General features: G+C 38.1%; 1 protein-coding gene across 1 annotated transcript in view; it reads left to right on the top strand.

Moving 5' to 3' along the window:
- The first annotated feature begins 350 nt into the window (after window positions 1-350).
- Window positions 351-15,256, top strand: part of ND-PDSW (NADH dehydrogenase (ubiquinone) PDSW subunit) — a 33,647-nt gene continuing 18,741 nt past the window's right edge. Inside the window, exons 1-2 of the mRNA XM_053780627.2 lie at window positions 351-511; window positions 14,659-14,794. Coding sequence (XP_053636602.1) covers window positions 424-511; window positions 14,659-14,794 — 224 coding nt within the window. The 5' untranslated portion in view covers window positions 351-423. The remainder of the gene's footprint in view (window positions 512-14,658; window positions 14,795-15,256) is intronic.

Genomic DNA, 15,256 nt, shown 5'->3' on the forward strand with positions numbered 1-15,256 from the left:
AATACGAGGACCCCCAAGGGAAATACAAGGACCACAATGGAAATACAAGGACCCCCAAGGGAAATACAAAGACCCCAGTGGAAATACAAGGACCGCAGTGTGAATACAAGGACCACAGTGGAAATACAAGGACCCCAGTGGAGATACAAGGACCCCAGTGGAAATACAAGGACCCCTGTGGAAATACAAGGACCAGAAATAACGCCCACAGGATAGGTATGGGATGCATAATGAACACATTGAACATTCCTAATGAAAATATAAAGACCACAACTGGGAATAAGTCACTTCGACTTTTTTTGGGGTTATCCTAGTTAATTTACACCATATATATAATAATTGTAGTTACGTGCACCTAAATAAAGTTATGAAGTATGAGAGGAGAAGTGGCAACAGTGTGAGTGTTATGGTGGCTCAGGCAAGATGGACTCTAACACACCCAAAAATGCATTTAATTCCTTCGTGGACGCTCTTGTTAATCTAGTGGATGCTCCTACAACATGGTTCAGAGGTTGGTAGTATTATTATGTTAATGTGACTTTGATTGACTTGGTTGATCGGTCAAGTGGTAGTTCCCTGGGCTGACATCTGTAGGAGCCGGGTTCTGGGGGCCAGGATAACCTGGGGTAGGGGAGGGTTAGCCAGCCAGGATAACCTGGGGTAGGGAGGGTTAGCTAGCCAGGATAACCCAGGGTAGGGAGGGTTAGCTAGCCAGGATAACCTGGGGTAGGGAGGGTTAGCTAGCCAGGATAACCTGGGGTAGGGAGGGTTAGCTAGCCAGGATAACCTGGGGTAGGGGAGGGTTAGCCACCCAGGATAACCTGGGGTAGGGGAGGGTTAGCTAGCCAGGATAACCTGGGGTAGGGAGGGTTAGCTAGCCAGGATAACCTGGGGTAGGGAGGGTTAGCGAGCCAGGATACTTGGGGTAGGGAGGGTTAGCCAGCCAGTATAACCTGGGGTAGGGAGGGTTAGCCAACCAGTATAACCTGGGGTAGGAAGGGTTAGCCAGCCAGGATAACCTGGGGTAGGGGAGGTTAGCCTGCCAGGATAACCTGGGGTAGGGGAGGTTAGCCAGCCAGGATAACCTGGGGTAGGGGAGGGTTAGTCAGCCAGGATAACCTGGGGTAGGGGAGGTTAGCCTGCCAGGATAACCTGGGGTAGGGGAGGTTAGCCTGCCAGGATAACCTAAGTAAGTTGGTGGTTCATCGTCTTATTTCCATTGTGGTCTTCAATCTTGTCCCACAGGATGCGACCCACACCAGTCACCTGTGCAAAGTAGGTATACAATACCAAAAAGATGAAAGTTAAGACACACATGCAACATCTGGTTATCTTTATTGTAGACATTTTGCCATCCAGTGGCTTTATCAGCACAGATTCTAGAATTTGTATTGATAAAGCCACTGGATGGCAAAACGTCTACAATAAAGATAACCAGATGTTGCGTATGTGTCTTAACTTTCACCCAGGTACCTACTTACTGCTAAATGAACAGGGACATCAGGTGTAAGGTGACTTTTTTTTGGGTTATCCTTGGTAATTTGTAGTATGTATGATAATTGTATTTGTGCCTAAATAAACTTATTTACACTTGTTATTTGCACTTATCAGAGCCAACAACAACATAACTATCTTTAACTACAATATCAGATCTTTAAGCAAGCATTATGATGACCTCCTAGCATTACTAAATTCCTTGCATGCCAATATGTCCATCATTACACTAACTGAAACCTGGCTAAAGCCTGATTCTACAATGTCTATGCCATTCCTGGTTACACAGCCATACACAACTGTAGGCCAGACCAACAAGGGGGTGGCACAGCTATATACTACTCAGACCAACTAGAATGTATCACTAATACTTGCACAAGGGATGAACATGGGGAATATATAATAGCTAAATTCAAATCCAAATACCTACAAAAACCTCTCACAGTGATAAACATTTATTTATTTATTTATTTATTTAAAAATTTGTGCACACATACAGAGGTACAAAAAATACAGAAAAGAGCAGTATGCCAAAGCCACTTATACTATGCATAGCATTACGGGCTGGCTTAAAATTAACTTAAGATGAACTAAGCAATGATGACATCGGTGATAAAACTTTAATGTAAACAGATTACTATAAAGCACAAGTGAGTATTACAAAGACAGGTCATATGGTTGTATGCATTGTTGTACATTCAGTAGAATGGAGTATTCTGTTAGGTAGTGTATTTAAAAAATAATAAAGTTAGATTGGGTTTTAGGTTTAACATTTATGTGATATAATTGTGAGAAACATTTAAGATATACAATTTATAAGGTTCAGTTATTCAGTATTTATTTGGTTTTGGGTGAGTAAGTGATCTTTGAGAAGAGACTTGAATTTATAAACAGGTAGTGTTTCTTTTATATTTACAGGTAATGAGTTCCAGATTTTAGGGCCTTTTATGTGCATTGAGTTTTTGCAAAGTGTGAGATGGACACGAGGAACATCAAAGAGTGATCTGTGCCTTGTGTTATGGTCATGTGTTCTGTTGAGGTTGGCAAGGAGATGTTTGAGGGGAGGGTTAATATCAGAGTTAAGTGTTCTATGTATGTAATAGGTGCAGTAATAAGTATGAATGTTTTGTATGGTGAATAGGTTTAGTGTATTGAATATTGGTGGAGTGTGCTGCCTATAGTGAGAATTTGTTATCATTCTAACTGCAGCCTTTTGTTGGGTAATTAGTGGTCTGAGATGGTTACTTGTTGTTGAGCCCCATGCACAAATTCCATAGGTGAGATAGGGGTAAATAAGAGAGTGATATAGGGCCAGGAGGGCTGACTGTGGAGCATAGTACCGTATCTTCGATAGTATGCCTACAGTCTTGGAAATTTTCTTAGAAATTTGTTGTATATGTGTATGAAATTTGAGTCTATTATCAAGGTGGATTCCTAAGAATTTTCCCTCTGTTAGCTTTGTGATAGGTGATCCGTTTATCATTATGTTAAGAGGGACATCTGTAGCTCTGTTACCAAACTGAATGAAGTAGGTTTTGTCAATGTTTAGTGTAAGTTTGTTAGTCCTCATCCAGGTAGATATTTTCTGTAATTCTGTATTTACAGTATTGGCTAGCGTGACTGGGCTCGGGTGGGAGAAGACGTATGTAGTGTCATCTGCAAATAGTGTGGGTTTGAGTAATTGCGAAGCATTTGGTAGGTCATTTATGTATAGGAGAAAGAGAAGAGGGCCAAGGACACTTCCCTGTGGGACACCAACTGTAATTGGTTGTGCAGAAGAGTTTGCCCCATTTGCATACACATATTGGCTTCTGTTGCTGAGGTATGACTTGAGGTAGTTGAGGGAGTGCCCTCTTATACCATAGTGTGACAATTTTACGTGGAGCAAGTCATGGTTAACTGTATCAAAAGCTTTACGTAAGTCAATGAAGATCCCCAGTGGGACTTCTTTTTTCTCTATTGCAGTGTATATATGTTCTAGCATGTGTATAATAGCATCATTAGTATTTTTATTTGGCCTGAATCCAAATTGGCAGGGGTTGAGTATGTTTTGGGAGATAAGGTAGGAGTAGATTCGTTTATGAATTAATTTTTCGAAGATTTTTGAGAGAGGGTGTAAGTTGGATATTGGCCTATAGTTATTCAACTCTGTTTGGTCTCCTCCTTTGTGGATCGGGGTGACCCTTGCTATTTTGAGTACTGTGGGGAAGGTGGAGGATTCAATGGATTTGTTAAAGAGTGTTGCAATGATTGGTGATAGCACTTGTGACACTTTTTTGTATATAAAGGGTGGTAAGGTATTTAAATCTCCTGCCTTGTTTTTTAGCGTGTTGATAATAAGGGAGACTTCGTATGGGTTAGTCGGAGCTAGGAACAGTGTGTTCGGGTAGTTGCCAGTGAGGTAGTCATTTGGTGGGGTATCTGAGCTTGGGATTTTATTGGCAAGGTTTTGTCCTATAGTGGAGAAGAAGTCATTGAGTCTGTTTGCTGTTTCTGTTGGTGGGAGTTGGGGTTCATCTGATTTTGCTAATTTTATTTCGCTATTTCGTGATATCTTTTTTGTTCCTAGAATTTCTGATAGGGTTTTCCAGGTCTTTTTTATATCACCTCGTAAGTTGGATAATCTGTTCTCATAATACAATTTTTTTGCCCTTCTTATCAGGCTGGTTAGGATTGACGAGTAACGTTTTGTTTGGTCTCTGGTTATGTGACCCATTCTGTACTGTTTTTCATATTGGTGTTTTGTATTTATGGATTTGAGAATGCTGGGTGTTAACCAGGGACTGTTCAGTCTCTTAGCTGTCATCTGTTTAGTTTTTTTAGGGCAGTGCTTGTTATAGAGGTATTGGGTCTTTTTTAGAAAATTATTAATACATTCGTCAATATCTGTATTGATTTCTAGCTCAGTGTGCCAGTCAATGTTTGCTACTGCTGTTGTGAAGTTATTAATGGCTGCCTCATTGTGAAGTCTGAAGGTGACTTTAGTAGTGTCTTGGGGTAATTTACCAAGAGTTGTTATGAGAAAAGTAGGGTAGTGGTCTGTGGTATTATCTGTAATTATGCCTGATTTTAAAGGGGATATGGTGTTGGTCCAGATGTGGTCAAGTAGGGAAACACTAGTCTCTGTAACTCTTGTAGGTTTTGTTACTGTTGGTAGCAACATACAGTTACTCATTGTGTTTGTGAATTCAGTAACGTGTGGGTCCTGGTCTTGCAGGAGATTTATATTGAAGTCACCTGAGAGTAGTAAGTGATCTTTGTTCATGCGTGCATCAGTTATCATACTTCCTAGGTTTTGACTAAATTGGCTAATGTTTGACTGTGGAACTCTGTAAATGTTTATCAATGTGAGAGGTTTTTGTAGGTATTTGGATTTGAATTTGGCTATTATATATTCCCCATGTTCATCCCTTGTGCAAGTATTAGTGATACATTCTAGTTGGTCTGAGTAGTATATGGCTGTGCCACCCCCTTGTTGGTCTGGCCTACAGTTGTGTATGGCTGTGTAACCAGGAATGGCATAGACTTCTGTACTATCAGGCTTTAGCCAGGTTTCAGTTAGTGTAATGATGGACATGTTGGCATGTAAGGAATTTAGTAATGCTATGAGGTCATCGTAATGCTTACTTAAAGATCTGATATTGTAGTTAAAGATAGTTATGTTGTTGTTGGCACTGAGAAGTGCCTTTGATTGTTCTGCAGTGTAGTAATTACAGTAACTGTTTGAATCATTTAAGTCGTTAAATAAGAGGTTGGTATCAGGATCAATGCTTGTAATCATAAGATTTGTAGTGAATCTATAGTTAGAATTAAGTATAAAACAAAGTAAATAGTCTTAAGCTAAAAAATAGCACCTGAATTATTTAACAAATGTAAAATAATGAGCTAAGGTAGTTTTGGAATATAATGGCAAAGTTGTGAATTATTCTACTTTAGCACCTGAGAATAGCACCTTGATTATTTTAACAATTGTGAATGTATAAACTAGGGTAGTTGTATAAAGCTAAAATAAAGGAGAAAATATATGAGGGACTAAAATTAAGTAATGGTAAACAAAGTTAAATGGACAGGTGGTCACTATGAAATAATATTGGTTAAGGAGTAAGATCTGATTTGTAATATTAAATAAATTGAGCAGTTTATTGCACAATAAAAGTAAAAAAAATGAGGTAGTTGGTACTAGCTAGCAAAAGATAGTTTTGGTACTTGCAAAAAAGTAATTGGAATATACACTAATTGCATACACAATAAAAAGTGACTAAAAAACAAGTAGTGATAAACAAAATTAAATGGACAGGTAAGAATAATGAATATTATTAATTTGGAGTAAGATTTGACTTGTAATTTAAAATTATGAGCAATTTATAGTGGTAAGAAAGAAGTATAGAGTATTGGAGGTATTTCATTAGCTAGTGATGAAAAATAATAAAAATAATAATGTACAATATAATAGTAACGTACACTATACAGGAAGGCCCCGCTTTACGGCGTTTCACTTTACGGCGTTCCGCTAATACGGACATTTCAAATTATGACCAAAACTCACTATACGGCTCCCCCCACCTGACTTTCTAATACGGTCACCGTGCCCCACCCTGTTTGTTTACATTCTCCATGAGCTCAGTAAGCACTAAGTCTCTCCATTTTGTCTGGAAACTCCAAAATTTCAAATGTTTTTAAAAGTTATTTCATATTTTATATATACTCTGATAATTATACTTATGTATACCTGTACCTAAATAAACTTACATACATCGAGTCATTTAAATGTCGTATATTACGTTAATATACACATTTTCATTAATCCATCCATGATATTTTTTTCAAAATTATATAATAAACACGATGCATAACATATAAATAAGATAAATACACCCCATAGTAGAATAAATAAACATAAATGTGAGATGTGAGCAGACGACTTCCACAAGTGACGCCATAATAACAATACTCACCGAGTCTCATTAAATGTCGTATATTACGGTAATATACACATTTTCATTAATCCATCCATGATATTTTTTTCAAAATTATATAATAAACACGATACATAACATAAAAAGATGATAAATACACCCCACAATAGAATAAATAAACATAAATATAAGATGTGGGAGCCACATAACTTGTACAAGTGACGCCAAGAATAACATTTTCTCTAATCTAACATAAGAGTAAATGTGTTACTGGGGGTAACTGTAGAAAATTATTCCTTTCGTATGTATGTAAGTAAGTTTATTCAGGTATACACAAATACAGTTACATAGATTATCATACATAACAACATACGTGTAGAGAACCTAGGATAACCCAAAAAAGTCAGTGTGACTTATTTCCATTGCCTTCACTCAGAGCTTCATTTCTTCTCAAAATGATGTTACATGAGAATGGGAGTGTTCTTCTTTATTAATTCTACTGTATCAATGTAGAGACAACCTGTACACAATGTAACTTGTACACAAACCAGACGTGTACACTTCGTTTGTTTACAAAACTTACCTTCGCCTGGTTTGTTTACATAACTGCGCCTGCCCCCTCTCATGTATTCATTCTTTCTCTCTCTCATTTATTCGTTTTATCTCATTTACTTACTCCTGACCCTACATTAAGACTACAAATATTTTAAGGTAAGTAATGAGTGAACTGTATATACATTTTATCGCTCTGGGATGCTTAAATATCATAGAATAGTATGTGTGGGTGGGGTGGCCTGGTGAGGCTATTACAATACATACCACACTTGATTTCTTACAATAAATACTACTTGTCTCACCCTAGATTAAGACTATAAATATTTTAAGGTAAGTAATGAGTGCACTATGTGTGTATTGTACTTTTTTATTGTTTTTTGATGCCTGGTTCTATTGCTAACTTAATATATGTTAGTGTAAACTTGTTATCTAGTGTTTGTATGCATTTTTAAGTGGAAAAAAAGGGTGTTCCACTTTACGGCGGTTTCCGCTTTACGGCGGTAGCCTGGAACCTAACCCGCCGTATAAGTGGGGCCTTCCTGTATGCACCACACGTATATATGTATTAAGGGCACTTATCTAATCTGTTACAAAAATGTCAGCTTTTCTAAGGAAGGTAGAGAAATCGTGTTCCACAATCAAACATTAGCCAATTTAGTCAAAACCTAGGAAGTATGATAACTGATGCACGCATGAACAAAGATCACTTACTACTCTCAGGTGACTTCAATATAAATCTCCTGCAAGACCAGGACCCACACGTTACTGAATTCACAAACACAATGAGTAACTGCATGTTGCTACCAACAGTAACAACACCTACAAGAGTTACAGAGACTAGTGTTTCCCTACTTGACCACATCTGGACCAACACCATATCCCCTTTAAAATCAGGCATAATTACAGATAATACCACAGACCACTACCCTACTTTCCTCATAACAACTCTTGGTAAAATACCCCAAGACACTACTAAAGTCACCTTCAGACTTCACAATGAGGCAGCCATTAATAACTTCACAACAGCAGTAACAAACATTGACTGGCACACTGAGCTAGAAATCTATACAGATATTGACGAATGTTTTAATAATTTTCTAAAAAATACCCAATACCTTTATAACAAGCACTGCCCTAAAAAAACTAAACAGATGACAGCTAAGAGACTGAACAGTCCCTGGCTAATTAGTTAGTTTAATATGTTTATTATGCACCCCATACCCATCCTGTGGGCGGTTTACAGAGGTACATAATTGGTCCAGGGACTGGACTCCAAAGTTTTGATAGCTGAGCAAGTTACAAAGGTAATGAACTAGATCTGGTCATAATCATGACCAAGTTACAAAGGTAATGAGCTCCAGGTAGAGCTGGTCACACTCATGAATAATTGCAAAGGTAATGAATCATAAACACATTAATCATGAGAATTTACAAAGGTAATGAGCTCCAGGTAGAGCTGGTCACAATCATGACAAGTTTCAAAGGTAATGAATGATAAACATGTTATGACATGATTACAATCATAGACAAATTACAGAGTAATGAGCAGTTAACAAACATAGTAGGGAATTCATCCATTGCCCCAACAACAGATGTTGCTAGGTGCCTGTCTCTCCTCGGCAGACAGCCATTGCAAACAGCAGCAAGTTGCCCAGGGATCTGCTGCTTGCACGAGCACCATCGACCCTCCCCAAGAGGCCCAAGAAGCCAGTGACTCCGTTAGCAGCCCGACGGAGAGCTGCCCTAGGGACATGTCAGCGTCCTGGTGGACGCCAAGTTGACTGAAGATCCCAGGCCCTCGTGTGCACGGATGTTGAAGCTTGAGGAACTGAGTACACACTGCCTGTGGCACACCTGGCAGCTGCCTCGCGGTCGAACTCCACGATGCTGTCCCTGTAGTGGAAGTTCCTGTGAGCCCGGCACTCCCTGCAGTGCCATCGCTGACATCATGGGTTGGGGGAGAAGTACCCTCTACAGATGGGGTGGTGCTGGGAGTTGGGTGGGTGAGGCGGGGGAGTCGGGCAGGTGTGAGGCGTTGTGAGAGGGTCACTGTTTACTACACACGCCCTCCCCCTCCCCCCAGCGGAGAGGGGGGGGAGGCGCTGACTGGTCCTGACTCTACAACATCAAACCCCATTAAAACTGCACAACACTTCAACTATTTATGCTGAAACGATGCACTGGGATGTCCGTTCGCTGCTCTGGTATCTTCTCAAAGCATTCACACTGAGTTCTGTTAAGTAGGGACCTGGTCAGCCTCTTTGACCAGGAGCTATCCTTGAAAATCCCGCAGCTAGCCCGCTACACTACCTGCCGCGTCGGCCATGCCAACGGATCTGGCTAACACCCAGCATTCTCAAATCCATAAATACAAAACACCGATATGAAAAACAGTACAGAATGGGTCACATAACCAGAGACCAAACAAAACGTTACTCGTCAATCCTAACCAGCCTGATAAGAAGGGCAAAAAAATTGTATTATGAGAACAGATTATCCAACTTACAAGGTGATATAAAAAAGACCTGGAAGACCCTATCAGAAATTCTGGGAACAAAAAAGATATCACGAAATAGCGAAATAAAATTAGCAAAATCAGATGAACCCCAACTCCCACCAACAGAAACAGCAAACAGACTCAATGATTTCTTCTCCACTATAGGTCAAAACCTTGCCAATAATATCCCAAGCTCAGATACCCCACCAAATGACTACCTCACTGGCAACTACCCGAACACACTGTTCCTAGCTCCGACTAACCCATACGAAGTCTCCCTTATTATCAATGCACTGAAAAACAAGGCAGGAGATTTAAATACCTTACCACCCTTTATATACAAAAAAGCATCACAAGTACTATCACCAATCATTGCAACACTCTTTAATAAATCCATTGAATCCTCCACCTTCCCTACAGTTCTCAAAATAGCAAGGGTCACCCCGATCCATAAAGGAGGAGACCAAACAGAGTTGAATAACTATAGGCCAATATCCAATTTACACCCTCTCTCAAAAATCTTCGAAAAATTAATTCATAAACGAATCTACTCCTACCTCATCTCCCATAACATTCTCAACCCCTGCCAATTTGGATTCAGGCCTAATAAAAATACTAATGATGCTATTATACACATGCTAGAACATATATACACTGCAATAGAGAAAAAAGAAGTCCCACTGGGGATCTTCATTGACTTACGTAAAGCTTTTGATACAGTTGACCATGACTTGCTCCACGTAAAATTGTCACACTATGGTATTAGAGGGCACTCCCTCAACTACCTCAAGTCTTACCTCAGCAACAAAAGCCAATATGTGTACGCAAATGGGGAAAACTCTTCCGCACAACCAATTACAGTTGGTGTCCCACAGGGAAGTGTCCTTGGCCCTCTTCTCTTTCTCCTATACATAAATGACCTACCAAATGCTTCGCAATTACTCAAACCCACACTTTTTGCAGATGACACCACATACGTCTTCTCTCACCTGAGCCCAGTCACGCTAGCCAATACTGTAAACACCGAATTACAGAAAATATCTACCTGGATGAGGACTAACAAACTTACACTAAACATTGACAAAACCTACTTCATTCAGTTTGGTAGCAGAGCTACAGATGTACCTCTTAACATAACGATAAACGGATCACCCATCACAAAGCTAACAGAGGGAAAATTCTTAGGAATCCACCTCGATAATAGACTCAAATTTCATACACATATACAACAAATTTCTAAGAAAATTTCCAAGACTGTAGGCATACGTACTATCGAAGATACGGTACTATGTTCCACAGTCAGCCCTCCTGGCCCTTTATCACTCTCTTATTTACCCCTATCTCACCTATGGAATTTGTCCATGGGGCTCAACAACAACTAACCATCTCAGACCACTAATTACCCAACAAAAGGCTGCAGTTAGAATGATAACAAATTCTCACTACAGGCAGCACACTCCACCAATATTCAAAACACTCAACCTACTCACCATACAAAACATCCATACTTATTATTGCACTTATTACATACATAGAACACTTAACTCTGATATTAACCCTCCCCTCAAACATCTCCTTGTCAACCTCAACAGAACACATGACCATAATACAAGGCACAGATCACTCTTTGATGTTCCTCATGTCCATCTCACACTATGCAAAAACTCAATGCACATAAAAGGCCCTAAAATCTGGAATTCATTACCTCTAAATATAAAAGAAACACTACCTGTCTATAAATTCAAGTCTCTTCTCAAAGTTCACTTACTCACTCAAAACCAAATAAATACTGAATAACTGAACCATATAAATTGTATATCCTAAATGTTACTCACAATTATATCACACAAATGTTAAACCTAACTTTGTTATTTTTTTTAAATACACTACCTAACACAATACTCCATTCTACTGAATGAACAGCAATGCATGCAACCATATGACCTGTCTTTGTAATACTCATTTGTATTTTATAGTTATCTGTTTACAATAATGTCTTATCACTGATTTCATCATTGCTTAGTTAATCTTTAGTTAATTTTAAGCCAGCCCGTAATGCTATGCATATAAGTGGCTTTGGCATGCTGCTCTTACCTGTATTTTTTGTACCTCTGTTTGTATGCTAAAATTTCTAAATAAATAAATAAATAAATTGTAAACACTTGGTCTACACATCCTCTTCCCTTCAAGAACCCCAATGTAAATAAGTCACTTTCTTTTTTTTCTTTTTTTTTGGGGGGGACTACCCTAGGTAATCTACACACATGCTATTATGTATGATGATTTATGTAACTGTATTTGTGTGTACCTGTACCTGAAGAAACTTATTTTCTAAATCCTCCTTGTTCCTCTGCAATCCTACTTTCTCTTTTTTAGTAAGTTTATTTAGGCACAGGTCCACATAAGTAAAATTAACATACATAGTAACATGTGTGTAAATTACTTTGGATAACCCCTTTTAACTCTTTCAATAATTCTACTGTACATTTTATTCAGCAGGCTTATGTTCCTATAATTCTTACTTTTTTTCTCATGCAGAGTACTGTAATTATACATTCTCTCTGCTAATCCTTAAGCAATTTCTTTTTTCATTCATGCATTTAATAAATTCACTGATCACTTAATGACTGTAGTCAGGTCTGCATTCAGCATCTGACTTAATCTTGACTGAAACTTATTCTTTGAAAAGTTGTAGCAGAGCTCATAGGCATAATACAAGAAAGAAATGCCACTATGATACTCCCTGAAATTTGGAACACACTGCCAAGAGATTTCCAAGGTTCCCTATCTGCCATTCACCTCCAAGATATTGTTAAAAAGCACTTCCTTACCTTATTGGGATTCGAGTTTCCAGCTGTTATTCATCCTCTTGTTCTTATTTCTACTATTTGTCTTTCATATATTGTGCCATATGTTACAATCCCTTCACTTTAACATAGCTTGTATATTCTCATTGTCATCGTATTCATGTTCCATCATTTTTACATTGCTGTTTAATAAGAATTGTTCTTGCTTAGAATTATCATTGTCCTTAATAATATTCATACATAACTTAACTCTTTACAAATTGTGAATTATTGTTTTTTTTTATTCTTCAGTGAATATTCTTGTAACCTGTATGTTAACCTTGGTAGTTTTTAACTCATAACTATGTTGTACCACACCCATTAGAAAAACTGTGTAGTTATAATTTTAGTCTTGGTTTTTCCCAAAATGCTGTGAATACTATGGGCTTTTAAATTATTGTTTATGTTTACACATTGATTTGAAATAGTTATTATTATTATCTGTCCCAACAACCTTATCCCCTTTAATTCTTCTCTTTTATTCACTTCTGGCTTCTACCAGATCTTATTACTCTTTTGCACTGCATTTTTAAATTCTTATCATGTACCCCATTATTGGTTAATCCTGCAACTTTTGTGAATTCATATTCCTGCCTGTTTGATTTACTTTTGCCTTGTGCTAATAATTGCTCCTGGTGTCTGCGTTAGCTAATGAAATACTGTATTTTATCAGTCATCCAGAGTTCAGTGCTTTTTTCTTTATTTATGCTGTTATTACACAACATAATAAAATTTGTATGTTGTACATATTTGTAGAATTGATGAAGGAAAAAAAAGTGAGTTGTGCATTGAGGTATTGTGGAGACAAAAAAAAGTTATCCATGGAAGCGAAGAAGGGAATATGTAAGAGTATAGTGGTACCATCACTCTTATATGGGTGTGAAGCACGGGTTATAAATGCTGCAGCAAGGAGGCAGCTGAGGCAGTGGCGATGTCGTATCTAAGGCCAATGTGTGGTGCAAATATTATGCAGAGAATTTGTAGTATGGAAATTAGGAGGAGGTGTGGAGTTACTAAAAGTATTAGTCAGAGGGCTGAAGAGGGGTTGTTGAGGTAGTTCGGTCATTTAGAGAGAATGGAACAAAGTAGAATGACTTGGAGAGCGTATAAATCTGTAGGGGAAGGAAGGCGGGGTAGGGGTCTTCCTTGAAAAGGTTGGAGGGAGGGGGTAAAGGAGATTTTGTGGGCAAGGGACTTGGACTTCCAGCAAGCGTGCATGAGTGTGTTAGATAGGAATTAATGGAGTTGAATGGTTTTTTGGACCTGACGAGCTGTTGGGGTGTGAGTAGGGTAATATTTTGTGAAGGGATTCAGGGAAACCGGTTAGCTGGACTCAAGTCTTGGAAATGGGAAGTACAATGCCTGCACCTTAAAGGAGGGGTTTGGGATATTGGCAGTTTGGAGGGACATCTAAACTGTCATATCTGTGCGCCTCTGCAAAGACAGTGATATGTATGAGTGATGGTGAAAGTGTTGAATGATAATGAAAGTTTTTTCTTTCTTTTTGGGCACCCTGCCTCAGTGGGAAATGGCCGATGTGTTAAAAAAAAAAATGTATCATTCAGTACATATTATGTAGACAATATAGATACATGTATATACAGTATGCAAATATATGTTGTAAAGATTTAATGTAGGATATCAGTACATGTAATGTAGTAAATCTAAAGCATTTATTTTTTTCATTAGTCACTTGTATATCTCACATAATTTAAAAAACTGCCTGATGTATCTACAAACATGTGTGTTATAAACTATACAAGTAAAACTTCATTCCATTTTTTAGGGTTTCTGTAATCTTAAATAATTATAGTACATATCTGTTTCAATAATTTTAAAAAATGTTGCTACAGTACAGTCCACTAGCATATTACAGGTCAGCCGTCACTAATCTTGCAATTAGTTATCCGGTTCCATCAGTAATCTGGCACTAATTTTGGATAGTATAATCTCAGATTTCATCATTATACTGACTCAGAAATTGTGCAGATGGTTCTAAATCCACAGCAGCAAGCCAGTGGAGGAGAAAGCAGTGATGAAAGTGAGGAAGAGGTAGCAGAAAGAGTCTCTATTGATAGGGTAATTAAGTGTATTCTAACCTAACCACTCTGTAATCCAGCAAACTCACTAATCTGGCACACTACAGGTCCCAGTGATGCCTGATTAGTGATGGCCGACCTGTACTTACACATGCATGTACCCTCGTATGTTACTTATTGTATGCTCATATGCACTCGTATATTACTTACACATGCTCATATACACTTCTGTATTGCTTACACATGTGCATATTTCACAATAATTGTGCATAATACATGTGTAGAATTGTTAATTATGTTTTTTTTAACAGAAACGATAGTAGCAAAAAATCGCCCTGAGTACTACTGGTATCACCGCCAGTTTCGCAGAGTCCCTACAATAGATGAATGCTATACTGATGACTATGTCTGTTATATTGAAGCAAATGAGCAGTTCAAACGTGACAAGTAAGTGAACAAATATATGTTAGCATTAGAGTAGGGGTTGAGGCAAGATGAAAATATAGTGAATTCTTGATTAATTGGGAAAGGGGTGTATATTGTTGCCTTTTGTCTATAGATTCTAAATTATGAAATTTACTTTTCATGATCATAACATAAATGAGCTTGAACAAAGTTTGGAATATGTGGACATGTTCTGTTGGTTTAGAAGACTACTGGGCACTTAAGAATACTGTAACCTGTAAAACAGTACAGCACCACATACCGTATAATACAGTACAATACACTCTTTATTTCTTTATTCAGTACAAATAATGTAGTTTTCATGTAATAAAACAATGGTAGAAACAAGAAAGCCACTAATTTTGCAATGCATTTTGGACAACTAATCATAAGACTTAAATGTACTTAAGAGCTAGACACAGACTATTAACTAGGATTTCTTATGCAGTTAACTACAGTCATATG

Source organism: Cherax quadricarinatus, chromosome 26, assembly GCF_038502225.1.
Source record: "Cherax quadricarinatus isolate ZL_2023a chromosome 26, ASM3850222v1, whole genome shotgun sequence".
Taxonomy (NCBI): Eukaryota; Metazoa; Arthropoda; class Malacostraca; order Decapoda; family Parastacidae; genus Cherax; species Cherax quadricarinatus.